A 15,337-nucleotide genomic window follows, 5' to 3' on the forward strand; every position below is an offset into this window, starting at 1 on the left:
TCACGTACAGTACCCCAGTATCATCATACATTCAGTACCCCAGTATCATCTCACGTACAGTACTCCAGTATCATCACACATACAGTACCCCAGTATCATCACACGTACTGTACTCCAGTATCATCTCACGTACAGTACACCAGTATCAACATATGTACAGTACCCCAGTATCATCACATGTACAGTACTCTAGAATCATCACATGTACAGTACTCCAGTATCATCACACGTACAGTACCCCAGTATCATCACACGTACAGTACTCCAGTATCATCACACAAACAGTACTCCAGTATCATCACTCGTACAGTACCCCAGTATAATCACACGTACAGTACTCCAGTATCATCTCACGTACAGTACCCCAGTATCATCACAAGTACAGTACTCTAGAATCATCACACGTACACTACCCCAGCTTCATCACATGTACAGTACTCCAGAATCATCACATGTACAGTACTCTAGAATCATCACACGTACACTACCCCAGCATCATCACATGTACAGTACATCATATGAAACGACATATTTGAATTTTAGAACCAAACAATTCTTCAACCAGTTTTGTTCTGTTGATCCGCCTCCTGGTGTGAATAAGCGCTATTTGCATGTCCGTGAGGCCAGTCTTCTATTCAGTAGTGTACTGCCAGGTGCTTGTCTTAAAGTTAGAAAATGCGATTAAATAAAATGAAATACTGTTTAAGACATGTTGCATTGTTGATACTAAATGTTTGATTACTAGCGACAACAAGTTTTCAATTTTATTAGTCGTGTTTTGTCGTACAGGTTAATGTTGTAATTCTAGGCCACGTGGTCGAGTTCATTTCCACGGAGTGGGTACGTTGTTGATGAATGCATTTTGTTTCTCACTTATATACAATCGTTATTAGTTTAAAGTTTCTACGTTTACAGATTATATTTTAAACATATTAAATGGCGAAATTATAATTCATTTCTGCTATATCTACTGATATAATATAAACGCCAACATGATACATCCCTCCGCCCCTAGCACAGAAATACAACTCTCTCAAAACCGGCGTGAAACTGAATGAGCATTGTTCCACTTATGAAAGAGTCGCAAGCCAGTGTTTTGATAGCAATAACATATAAAGATGTTTCCTTTGTCTTTATTTTGGGTGACTGGCAATACTCTTGAGTTGGGACACCAAAACAATTATGACCAGTATTCAATAATAAATCATACAGGCAAGTTGGGAGGGTAGTTACATAACGAGGTCATGGGGTAGGGTAGGGTATGATCAAGAGTTACCCACTTTTAAAAATAAAATACTCCCCACCCCACCCCCCATAAAATAAAACAGCCAGTCTGGTCATAGATCAAAGAAATTATATTTAAAAAAACAACAAACACTTGTGAACACTTGTGCTTTATCCGACTAACACTAAATAAACACAGGTGGATGGTTAAATAAACTGCGGTGTGAAACCCCGTGCAGCCATTTTATCTCTGTCGATTCCTTGAGCGTTAATTGGCGGATTACTTTTATGTTCAATCAGCGGCGACTGGTCAAACGAAGCAATTTGTCTTTACTTTACTTTTTACATTTGGTTCAGAATTATGACCGTCCGGTTTCGGAAGCTGAATATCTGGATTAATGAATAACTTTACTGAGTGGTCTTTTCGTTTTGCAAAAAAAACGTCCGTAAGGTGAGCATTCCGGACTACTGGAGTCCGGACTAATGAGGTTCCACTGTACTCCAGTATCATCACTGGTACAGTACCCCAGTATCATGTCACATACAGTACTCCAGTATCATCACTCGTACAGTACCCCAGTATCATCACACATTTAGTACCCCAGTATCATCACACATACAGTACCCCAGTATCATCACACATACAGTACCCGGGCAGTATCATCTCACGTACAGTACTCCAGTATCATCTCACATACAGTACTCCAGTATCATCTCACGTACAGTACTCCAGTATCATCTCACGTACACTACTCCAGTATCATCACACATACAGTACTCCAGTATCATCTCACGTACAGTACCCCAGCTTCATCACATGTACAGTACTCCAGTATCATCACATGTACAGTACCCCAGTATCATCATATGTACAGTACTCCAATATGATCACACATACAGTACTCCAGTATCATTACTCATAAAGTACTCCAGTATAATCATATGTTCTGTACCCGAGTATCATCACACGTACATAGGGGTGTTGATTTTCCACTTATAAAAATTGCAAATTCCACTTATAAAATGTCTTTTCCGTTTACTGAACTAAAATTCTGTTTATATATTCAGAAATAGTCAGGTAAAACTTTTGGACAGCTATGCATTTTCAGTGGTATTTAATAAACATTCTTCCTTGATATAAAGAAGTACATTGATACATTTATTTAATACAGTACCCCAGTATCATGTCACATACAGTACTCCAGTATCATCACTGGTACAGTACCCCAGTATCATGTCACATACAGTACCCCAGTATCATGTCACATACAGTACTCCAGTATCATCACTCGTACAGTACCCCAGTATCATCACTCGTACAGTACCCCAGTATCATGTCACATACAGTACTCCAGTATCATCACTCGTACAGTACCCCAGTATCATCACACATGCAGTACCCCAGTATCATCACTGGTACAGTACCCCAGTATCATGTCACATACAGTACTCCAGTATCATCACTCGTACAGTACCCCAGTATCATCACACATACAGTACTCCAGTATCATCACTCGTACAGTACCCCAGTATCATGTCACATACAGTACTCCAGTATCATCACTCGTACAGTACTCCAGTATCATCACACATACAGTACCCCAGTATCATCACTGGTACAGTACCCCAGTATCATGTCACATACAGTACTCCAGTATCATCACTGGTACAGTACCCCAGTATCATGTCACATACAGTACCCCAGTATCATCACACATTCAGTACCCCAGTATCATCACACGTATAGTACCCCAGTATCATCACACGTATAGTACCCCAGTATCATCACACATACAATACCCCAGTATCATCACACGTACAGTACCCCAGTATCATCACACGTACAGTACCCCAGTATCATCTCACGTACAGTACCCCAGTATCATGACATGTACAGTACTCCAGTATCATCACACGTACAGTACCCCAGTATCATCACACGTACAGTACCCCAGTATCATCACATACAGTACCCCAGTATCATCACACGTACAGTACCCCAGTATCATCACACATACAGTACCCCAGTATCATCTCACGTACAGTACCCCAGTATCATGACATGTACAGTACTCCAGTATCATCACACGTACAGTACCCCAGTATCATCACACGTACAGTACCCCAGTATCATCGCATACAGTACCCCAGTATCATCACACGTACAGTACCCCAGTATCATCACATGTACAGTACCCCAGTATTATCTCACATACAGTACTGCTATATCATCATACATACAGTACCCCAGTATCATCACATGTACAGTACTCCAATATCATCACACATACAGTACTCCTTTATCGTCACACATACAGTACTCCTTTATCATCACACATACAGTACTCCTTTATCATCACACATACAGTACCCAGTATCATCACACATACAGTACTCCTTTATCATCACACATACAGTACTCCTTTATCATCACACATACAGTACCCCAATATCATCACACATACAGTACTCCTTTATCATCACACATACAGTACTCCTTTATCATCACACATACAGTACCCCAATATCATCACACATACAGTACTCCTTTATCATCACACATACAGTACTCCTTTATCATCACACATACAGTACTCCTTTATCATCACACATACAGTACCCCCATATCATCACACATACAGTACTCCTTTATCATAACACATACAGTACTCCTTTATCATAACACATACAGTACTCCTTTATCATCACACATACAGTACCCCAATATCATCACACATACAGTACTCCTTTATCATCACACATACAGTACTCTTTATCATCACACATACAGTACCCCAGTATCATCACACATACAGTACTCCTTTATCATCACACATGCAGTACCCCAGTATCATCACATGTGCAGTACCCCAGTATCATCATATGTACAGTAACCCAGTATATTATTATATTCCATATGCAATGGTCTTTAGCTGCTGTAGCACTAAGACAGAAAAATGTTTTAGATAATAATATACACCTTTGACGTGACTATTTTTTATTTGAGGTTTACAGTGTTACAATATAAATGATGTATGATTGTTCAGTCATGCAGTTTATTATGTTACATGACTGAGTATGGTTGACCAACCATGCAGTTTACAGTGTTACATTACAAGACAAGATCAAGACAAGACAAGAGTTTTGCATGACTGAGCACTGTATGTGTGATGATACTGGTGTATTAGAGCACATTTATTTATTAATCATCAGCTGTTGGCTGTCAAACGTTTGGTAATTTTGTCGCAAGGAATCTTTTATATGCACCATCCTACAGACAGAATAGCACATACCACAGTCTTTGGTATATCAGTCGGGATGCACTGGCTCGGATAAGAAATAGCCCAATGGGCCCACCAATGGGGATCGATCCCACACTGACCGTGCACCAAGTGAGTGGTTTACCACTGGGTTATATCCCGCCCTCTCAGAAGACAGAATCGGAGGAAACTAGAAGATTTTCTGTATTAAGATAATGAGAATGATAGGCAGAGGATGATAGATGGGGAAAGATTAATGAAAGTGTGAGCCATCTTTGACAGAATTGATTGTCCAACAGCTTATCCACTAGACCATTCATGAAGTTACATGACAGAGTATGATTGGTTAGTCATAAAGTTTATGATGTTTCATGACTAAGTATGATTGGTCAGTCATAAAGTTTATGATGTTACATGACTAAGTATGATTAGTTAATCATGAAGTTTACGAATCTACATGACTGAGTATGATTGTTTAATCATGCTGACTGTTTATAGAGTTGAATGACTAAGTTTGCTCAGTGACTGATGTCAGTATGACTGCTGTTTTGTACTTTTATAGAGTTGCATCACTCATATAATTGTGATCATATTTCTGTTTTGTAGTTTACGGGGTTACATGACTAAGTATGATTGTTCGAGTGCTGATGTCAATCCTATTGGAGGAATCAGCAAAACGGACCTGCGTCTTTTCATCAAGTACTGTGTGAAAACATTCGGATACACGTCCCTTGTTGGGTGAGTTGACTTGATACACGTCCCATGTTGGGTGAGTTGACTTGATACACGTCCCATGTTGGGTGAGTTGACTTGATACACGTCCCTTGTTGGGTGAGTTGACTTGAAACACGTCCCTTGTTGGGTGAGTTGACCTGATACACGTCCCTTGTTGGGTGAGTTGACCTGATACACGTCCATTGTTGGGTGAGTTGACCTGATACACGTCCCTTGTTGGGTGAGTTGACTTGATACACGTCCCTTGTTGGGTGAGTTGACTTGATGCACGTCCCTTGTTGGGTGAGTTGACTTGATGCACGTCCCTTGTTGGGTGAGTTGACTTGATGCATGTCCCTTGTTGGGTGAGTTGACTTGATACAGGTCCCTTGTTGGGTGAGTTGACTTGATACAGGTCCTTTGTTGGGTGAGTTGACTTGATACACATCCCTTGTTGGGAGAGTTGACTTGATACACGTCCCTTGTTGGGTGAGTTGACCTAATATATGTCCCTTATTGGGTGAGTTGACTTGATACAGGGCCCTTGTTGGGTGAGTTGACTTGATACACGTCCCTTGTTGGGTGAGTTGACTTGATACAGGTCCTTTGTTGGGTGAGTTGACTTGATACACATCCCTTGTTGGGTGAGTTGACTTGATATATGTCCCTTATTGGGTGAGTTGACTTGATACAGGGCCCTTGTTGGGTGAGTTGACTTGATACACGTCCCTTGTTGGGTGAGTTGACTTGATACAGGTCCCTTGTTGGGTGAGTTGACTTGATAAATGTCCTCTGTTGGGTGAGTTGACTTGATACGCGTCCTGTGTTGGGTGAGTTGACTTGATACAGGTCCCTTGTTGGGTGAGTTGACTTGATACAAAAAAAATATTTTGCCACGTTTTAGTGAAATATCAGAAGATGACATTGGTGACTTTTCACTTCAGGTAAAATATTTTTCCCTCTATCCAACAGAGAGGGCCAGAATAGCACATTTTAGTGCTGTGTATGTTTCATATAAACTGGATGCTCTTAAATATACAGATATTGACATTGTAAGCTTGTTCTCACTGATGGAATAGTGCTGTGTATGTTTCATATCAACTTGTGCTCTTAAATATACAGATATTGACATTGTAAGATTAATTGTTCTCACTGGTGGAATAGTGCTGTGTATGTTTCATATAAACTGGATGCTCTTAAATATACAGATATTAACATTGTAAGATTAATTGTTCTCACTGGTGGAATAGTGCTGTGTATATTTCATATCAACTTGCGCTCTTAAATATACAGATATTGTAAGGTTGTTCCCACTGGTGGAATAGTGCTGTGTATGTTTCATATAAACTGGATGCACTTAAATATACAGATATTGACATTGTAAGGTTGTTCTCACTGGTGGAATAGTGCTGTGTATGTTTCATATAAACTGGATGCACTTAAATATACAGATATTGACATTGTAAGATTAATTGTTCTCACTGGTGGAATAGTGCTGTGTATGTTTCATGTAAACTGGATGCACTTAAACATACAGATATTGACATTGTAAGATTAATTGTTCTCACTGGTGGAATAGTGCTGTGTATGTTTCATATAAACTGGATGCTCTTAAATATTCAGATATTGACATTGTAAGATTAATTGTTCTCACTGGTGGAATAGTGCTGTGTATGTTTCATATAAACTGGATGCTCTTAAATATACAGATATTGACATTGTAAGATTAATTGTTCTCACTGGTGGAATAGTGCTGTGTTAGTTTCATATAAACTGGATGCTCTTAAATATACAGATATTGACATTGTAAGATTAATTGTTCTCACAGGTGGAATAGTGCTGTGTATGTTTCATATTAACTTCTGCTCTTAAACATACAGATATTGACATTGTAAGGTTGTTCTCACTGGTGGAATAGTGCTGTGTATGTTTCATATCAACTTGTGCTCTTAAATATACAGATATTGACATTGTAAGATTAATTGTTCTCACTGGTGGAATAGTGCTGTGTATGTTTCATGTAAACTGGATGCACTTAAACATACAGATATTGACATTGTAAGATTAATTGTTCTCACTGGTGGAATAGTGCTGTGTATGTTTCATGTAAACTGGATGCACTTAAACATACAGATATTGACATTGTAAGATTAATTGTTCTCACTGGTGGAATAGTGCTGTGTATGTTTCATATAAACTGGATGCTCTTAAATATTCAGATATTGACATTGTAAGATTAATTGTTCTCACTGGTGGAATAGTGCTGTGTATGTTTCATGTAAACTGGATGCTCTTAAATATACAGATATTGACATTGTAAGATTAATTGTTCTCACTGGTGGAATAGTGCTGTGTTAGTTTCATATAAACTGGATACTCTTAAATATACAGATATTGACATTGTAAGATTAATTGTTCTCACAGGTGGAATAGTGCTGTGTATGTTTCATATCAACTTCTGCTCTTAAACATACAGATATTGACATTGTAAGGTTGTTCTCACTGGTGGAATAGTGCTGTGTATGTTTCATGTAAACTGGATGCACTTAAATATACAGATATTGACATTGTAAGGTTGTTCTCACTGGTGGAATAGTGCTGTGTATGTTTTATATAAACTGGATGCTCTTAAATATACAGATATTGACATTGTAAGATTAATTGTTCTCACTGGTGGAATAGTGCTGTGCATGTTTCATGTAAACTGGATGCTCTTAAATATACAGATATTGACATTGTAAGATTAATTGTTCTCACTGGTGGAATAGTGCTGTGTATGTTTCATATAAACTGGATGCTCTTAAATATACAGATATTGACATTGTAAGATTAATTGTTCTCACTGGTGGAATAGTGCTGTGTATGTTTCATGTAAACTGGATGCACTTAAATATACAGATATTGACATTGTAAGGTTGTTGTCACTGGTAGAATAGTGCTCTGTATGTTTCATATAAACTGGATGCTCTTAAATATACAGATATTGACATTGTAAGATTAATTGTTCTCACTGGTGGAATAGTGCTGTGTATATTTCATATCAACTTGTGCGCTTAAATATACAGATATTGACATTGTAAGATTGTTCTCACTGGTGGAATAGTGCTGTGTATGTTTCATATCAACTTGTGCTCTTAAATATACAGATATTGACATTGTAAGATTAATTGTTCTCACTGGTGGAATAGTGCTGTGTATGTTTCATGTAAACTGGATGCTCTTAAATATACAGATATTGACATTGTAAGATTAATTGTTCTCACTGGTGGAATAGTGCTGTGTATGTTTCATATAAACTTGCGCTCTTAAATATACAGATATTGTAAGGTTGTTCTCACTGGTGGAATAGTGCTGTGTATGTTTCATATCAACTTGTGCTCTTAAATATACAGATATTGACATTGTAAGGTTGTTCTCACTGGTGGAATAGTGCTGTGTATGTTTCATATAAACTGGATGCTCTTAAATATACAGATATTGACATTGTAAGATTAATTGTTCTCACTGGTGGAATAGTGCTGTGTATGTTTCATATAAACTGGATGCTCCTAAATATACAGATATTGACATTGTAAGATTAATTGTTCTCACTGGTGGAATAGTGCTGTGTATGTTTCATGTAAACTGGATGCACTTAAATATACAGATATTGACATTGTAAGGTTGTTCTCACTGGTGGAATAGTGCTGTGTATGTTTCATATAAACTGGATGCTCTTAAATATACAGATATTGACATTGTAAGATTAATTGTTCTCACTGGTGGAATAGTGCTGTGCATGTTTCATGTAAACTGGATGCTCTTAAATATACAGATATTGACATTGTAAGATTAATTGTTCTCACTGGTGGAATAGTGCTGTGTATGTTTCATATAAACTGGATGCTCTTAAATATACAGATATTGACATTGTAAGATTAATTGTTCTCACTGGTGGAATAGTGCTGTGTATGTTTCATGTAAACTGGATGCACTTAAATATACAGATATTGACATTGTAAGGTTGTTGTCACTGGTAGAATAGTGCTCTGTATGTTTCATATAAACTGGATGCTCTTAAATATACAGATATTGACATTGTAAGATTAATTGTTCTCACTGGTGGAATAGTGCTGTGTATATTTCATATCAACTTGTGCGCTTAAATATACAGATATTGACATTGTAAGATTGTTCTCACTGGTGGAATAGTGCTGTGTATGTTTCATGTAAACTGGATGCTCTTAAATATACAGATATTGACATTGTAAGATTAATTGTTCTCACTGGTGGAATAGTGCTGTGTATGTTTCATATAAACTGGATGCTCTTAAATATACAGATATTGACATTGTAAGATTAATTATTGATTAATTATTCTCACTGGTGGAATAGTGCTGTGTATGTTTCATATCAACTTGTGCTCTTAAATATACAGATATTGACATTGTAAGATTAATTGTTCTCACTGGTGGAATAGTGCTGTGTATGTTTCATATCAACTTGTGCTCTTAAATATACAGATATTGACATTGTAAGATTAATTGTTCTCACTGGTGGAATAGTGCTGTGTATGTTTCATGTAAACTGGATGCACTTAAATATACAGATATTGACATTGTAAGGTTGTTCTCACTGGTGGAATAGTGCTGTGTATGTTTCATATAAACTGGATGCTCTTAAATATACAGATATTGACATTGTAAGATTAATTGTTCTCACTGGTGGAATAGTGCTGTGTATGTTTCATATCAACTTGTGCTCTTAAATATACAGATATTGACATTGTAAGATTAATTGTTCTCACTGGTGGAATAGTGCTGTGTATGTTTCATATAAACTGGATGCTCTTAAATATACAGATATTGACATTGTAAGATTAATTGTTCTCACTGGTGGAATAGTGCTGTGTATGTTTCATATCAACTTGTGCACTTAAATATACAGATATTGACATTGTAAGATTAATTGTTCTCACTGGTGGAATAGTGCTGTGTATGTTTCATATAAACTGGATGCTCTTAAATATACAGATATTGACATTGTAAGATTAATTGTTCTCACTGGTGGAATAGTGCTGTGTATGTTTCATATCAACTTGTGCTCTTAAATATACAGATATTGACATTGTAAGATTGTTCTCACTGGTGGAATAGTGCTGTGTATGTTTCATGTAAACTGGATGCTCTTAAATATACAGATATTGACATTGTAAGATTGTTCTCACTGGTGGAATAGTGCTGTGTATGTTTCATGTAAACTGGATGCTCTTAAACATACAGATATTGACATTGTAAGATTAATTGTTCTCACTGGTGGAATAGTGCTGTGTATGTTTCATATCAACTTGTGCTCTTAAATATAGAGATATTGACATTGTAAGATTAATTGTTCTCACTGGTGGAATAGTGCTGTGTATGTTTCATATAAACTGGATGCTCTTAAACATACAGATATTGACATTGTAAGGTTGTTCTCACTGGTGGAATAGTGCTGTGTATGTTTCATATGAACTTGTGCTCTTAAATATACAGATATTGACATTGTAAGATTGTTCTCACTGGTGGAATAGTGCTGTGTATGTTTCATGTAAACTGGATGCACTTAAACATACAGATATTGACATTGTAAGGTTGTTCTCACTGGTGGAATAGTGCTGTGTATGTTTCATATAAACTGGATGCTCTTAAATATACAGATATTGACATTGTAAGATTAATTGTTCTCACTGGTGGAATAGTGCTGTGTATGTTTCATATAAACTGGATGCTCTTAAATATACAGATATTGACATTGTAAGATTAATTGTTCTCACTGGTGGAATAGTGCTGTGTATGTTTCATATAAACTGGATGCTCTTAAACATACAGATATTGACATTGTAAGATTGTTCTCACTGGTGGAATAGTGCTGTGTATGTTTCATATGAACTTGTGCTCTTAAATATACAGATATTGACATTGTAAGATTGTTCTCACTGGTGGAATAGTGCTGTGTATGTTTCATGTAAACTGGATGCACTTAAACATACAGATATTGACATTGTAAGGTTGTTCTCACTGGTGGAATAGTGCTGTGTATGTTTCATATAAACTGGATGCTCTTAAATATACAGATATTGACATTGTAAGATTAATTGTTCTCACTGGTGGAATAGTGCTGTGTATGTTTCATATAAACTGGATGCTCTTAAACATACAGATATTGACATTGTAAGATTGTTCTCACTGGTGGAATAGTGCTGTGTATGTTTCATATGAACTTGTGCTCTTAAATATACAGATATTGACATTGTAAGATTGTTCTCACTGGTGGAATAGTGCTGTGTATGTTTCATGTAAACTGGATGCACTTAAACATACAGATATTGACATTGTAAGGTTGTTCTCACTGGTGGAATAGTGCTGTGTATGTTTCATATAAACTGGATGCTCTTAAATATACAGATATTGACATTGTAAGATTAATTGTTCTCACTGGTGGAATAGTGCTGTGTATGTTTCATATAAACTGGATGCTCTTAAATATACAGATATTGACATTGTAAGATTAATTGTTCTCACTGGTGGAATAGTGCTGTGTATGTTTCATGTAAACTGGATGCCCTTAAATATACAGATATTGACATTGTAAGATTAATTGTTCTCACCAGTGGAATAGTGCTGTGTATGTTTCATATAAACTGGATGCTCTTAAATATACAGATATTGACATTGTAAGATTAATTGTTCTCACTGGTGGAATAGTGCTGTGTATGTTTCATATAAACTTGCGCTCTTAAATATACAGATATTGTAAGGTTGTTCTCACTGGTGGAATAGTGCTGTGTATGTTTCATATCAACTTGTGCTCTTAAATATACAGATATTGACATTTTAAGGTTGTTCTCACTGGTGGAATAGTGCTGTGTATGTTTCATATAAACTGGATGCTCTTAAATATACAGATATTGACATTGTAAGATTAATTGTTCTCACTGGTGGAATAGTGCTGTGTATGTTTCATATAAACTGGATGCTCCTAAATATACAGATATTGACATTGTAAGATTAATTGTTCTCACTGGTGGAATAGTGCTGTGTATGTTTCATGTAAACTGGATGCACTTAAATATACAGATATTGACATTGTAAGGTTGTTCTCACTGGTGGAATAGTGCTGTGTATGTTTCATATAAACTGGATGCTCTTAAATATACAGATATTGACATTGTAAGATTAATTGTTCTCACTGGTGGAATAGTGCTGTGCATGTTTCATGTAAACTGGATGCTCTTAAATATACAGATATTGACATTGTAAGATTAATTGTTCTCACTGGTGGAATAGTGCTGTGTATGTTTCATATAAACTGGATGCTCTTAAATATACAGATATTGACATTGTAAGATTAATTGTTCTCACTGGTGGAATAGTGCTGTGTATGTTTCATGTAAACTGGATGCACTTAAATATACAGATATTGACATTGTAAGGTTGTTGTCACTGGTAGAATAGTGCTCTGTATGTTTCATATAAACTGGATGCTCTTAAATATACAGATATTGACATTGTAAGATTAATTGTTCTCACTGGTGGAATAGTGCTGTGTATATTTCATATCAACTTGTGCGCTTAAATATACAGATATTGACATTGTAAGATTGTTCTCACTGGTGGAATAGTGCTGTGTATGTTTCATGTAAACTGGATGCTCTTAAATATACAGATATTGACATTGTAAGATTAATTGTTCTCACTGGTGGAATAGTGCTGTGTATGTTTCATATAAACTGGATGCTCTTAAATATACAGATATTGACATTGTAAGATTAATTATTGATTAATTATTCTCACTGGTGGAATAGTGCTGTGTATGTTTCATATCAACTTGTGCTCTTAAATATACAGATATTGACATTGTAAGATTAATTGTTCTCACTGGTGGAATAGTGCTGTGTATGTTTCATATCAACTTGTGCTCTTAAATATACAGATATTGACATTGTAAGATTAATTGTTCTCACTGGTGGAATAGTGCTGTGTATGTTTCATGTAAACTGGATGCACTTAAATATACAGATATTGACATTGTAAGGTTGTTCTCACTGGTGGAATAGTGCTGTGTATGTTTCATATAAACTGGATGCTCTTAAATATACAGATATTGACATTGTAAGATTAATTGTTCTCACTGGTGGAATAGTGCTGTGTATGTTTCATATAAACTGGATGCTCTTAAATATACAGATATTGACATTGTAAGATTAATTGTTCTCACTGGTGGAATAGTGCTGTGTATGTTTCATATCAACTTGTGCACTTAAATATACAGATATTGACATTGTAAGATTAATTGTTCTCACTGGTGGAATAGTGCTGTGTATGTTTCATATAAACTGGATGCTCTTAAATATAGAGATATTGACATTGTAAGATTAATTGTTCTCACTGGTGGAATAGTGCTGTGTATGTTTCATATCAACTTGTGCTCTTAAATATACAGATATTGACATTGTAAGATTGTTCTCACTGGTGGAATAGTGCTGTGTATGTTTCATGTAAACTGGATGCTCTTAAATATACAGATATTGACATTGTAAGATTGTTCTCACTGGTGGAATAGTGCTGTGTATGTTTCATGTAAACTGGATGCTCTTAAATATACAGATATTGACATTGTAAGATTAATTGTTCTCACTGGTGGAATAGTGCTGTGTATGTTTCATATAAACTGGATGCTCTTAAATATACAGATATTGACATTGTAAGATTAATTGTTCTCACTGGTGGAATAGTGCTGTGTATGTTTCATATCAACTTGTGCTCTTAAATATACAGATATTGACATTGTAAGATTGTTCTCACTGGTGGAATAGTGCTGTGTATGTTTCATGTAAACTGGATGCTCTTAAATATACAGATATTGACATTGTAAGATTGTTCTCACTGGTGGAATAGTGCTGTGTATGTTTCATGTAAACTGGATGCTCTTAAACATACAGATATTGACATTGTAAGATTAATTGTTCTCACTGGTGGAATAGTGCTGTGTATGTTTCATATCAACTTGTGCTCTTAAATATAGAGATATTGACATTGTAAGATTAATTGTTCTCACTGGTGGAATAGTGCTGTGTATGTTTCATGTAAACTGGATGCACTTAAATATACAGATATTGACATTGTAAGATTAATTGTTCTCACTGGTGGAATAGTGCTGTGTATGTTTCATATAAACTGGATGCCCTTAAATATACAGATATTGACATTGTAAGATTAATTGTTCTCACTGGTGGAATAGTGCTGTGTATGTTTCATGTAAACTGGATGCTCTTAAATATACAGATATTGACATTGTAAGATTAATTGTTCTCACTGGTGGAATAGTGCTGTGTATGTTTCATGTAAACTGGATGCTCTTAAATATACAGATATTGACATTGTAAGATTAATTGTTCTCACCAGTGGAATAGTGCTGTGTATGTTTCATGTAAACTGGTGCTCTTAAATATTGCAGGTTTACCTTCATACAACTAAAAATAAAACTATTCTATTTTTAATAAATTCTTTGTGTTAATAAAGTGTTCAGAATATATATTTTGCTTCATTTAGCATCCTGGAAGCTCCACCAACTGCAGAACTTGAGCCGCTAGCTGATGGTCAGATTGCCCAAACAGATGAGGTAGTGCAATACAGTGATTTTAAGTTAAATTTGTTACCATAGTTATTAAGGGTGATGGTCCGATTGCCCAAACAGATGAGGTAGTGCAATACAGTGATTTTAAGTTAAATTTGTTACCATAGTTATTAAGGGTGATGGTCCGATTGCCCAAACAGATGAGGTAGTGCAATACAGTGATTTTAAGTTAAATTTGTTACCATAGTTATTAAGGGTGATGGTCCGATTGCCCAAACAGATGAGGTAGTGCAATACAGTGATTTTAAGTTAAATTTGTTACCATAGTTATTAAGGGTGATGGTCCGATTGCCCAAACAGATGAGGTAGTGCAATACAGTGATTTTAAGTTAAATTTGTTATCGTAGTTATTAACCTTTAGACTACTGGATTAATTTTTAACAAAAACCACGTTGAGTGGGTACAAGTTTATAATTTTTACTCACATATATTCACTTAAATGTTTCATAAATACATGAAATAAAGTTCATATATGAATCAGT

The 15,337-nt window shown here is 35.9% G+C and overlaps 1 protein-coding gene across 1 annotated transcript in view; it reads left to right on the forward strand.

The window, feature by feature from the left end:
- The window catches only part of LOC121370241 (glutamine-dependent NAD(+) synthetase-like), a 159,887-nt gene that overhangs the window by 62,352 nt on the left and 82,198 nt on the right, over positions 1–15,337 (forward strand). The window contains exons 7-8 of the mRNA XM_041495365.1: positions 5,091–5,222; positions 14,771–14,840. Coding sequence (XP_041351299.1) covers positions 5,091–5,222; positions 14,771–14,840 — 202 coding nt within the window. The remainder of the gene's footprint in view (positions 1–5,090; positions 5,223–14,770; positions 14,841–15,337) is intronic.

This window comes from Gigantopelta aegis, chromosome 4, assembly GCF_016097555.1.
Source record: "Gigantopelta aegis isolate Gae_Host chromosome 4, Gae_host_genome, whole genome shotgun sequence".
Classification (NCBI taxonomy): domain Eukaryota; kingdom Metazoa; phylum Mollusca; class Gastropoda; order Neomphalida; family Peltospiridae; genus Gigantopelta; species Gigantopelta aegis.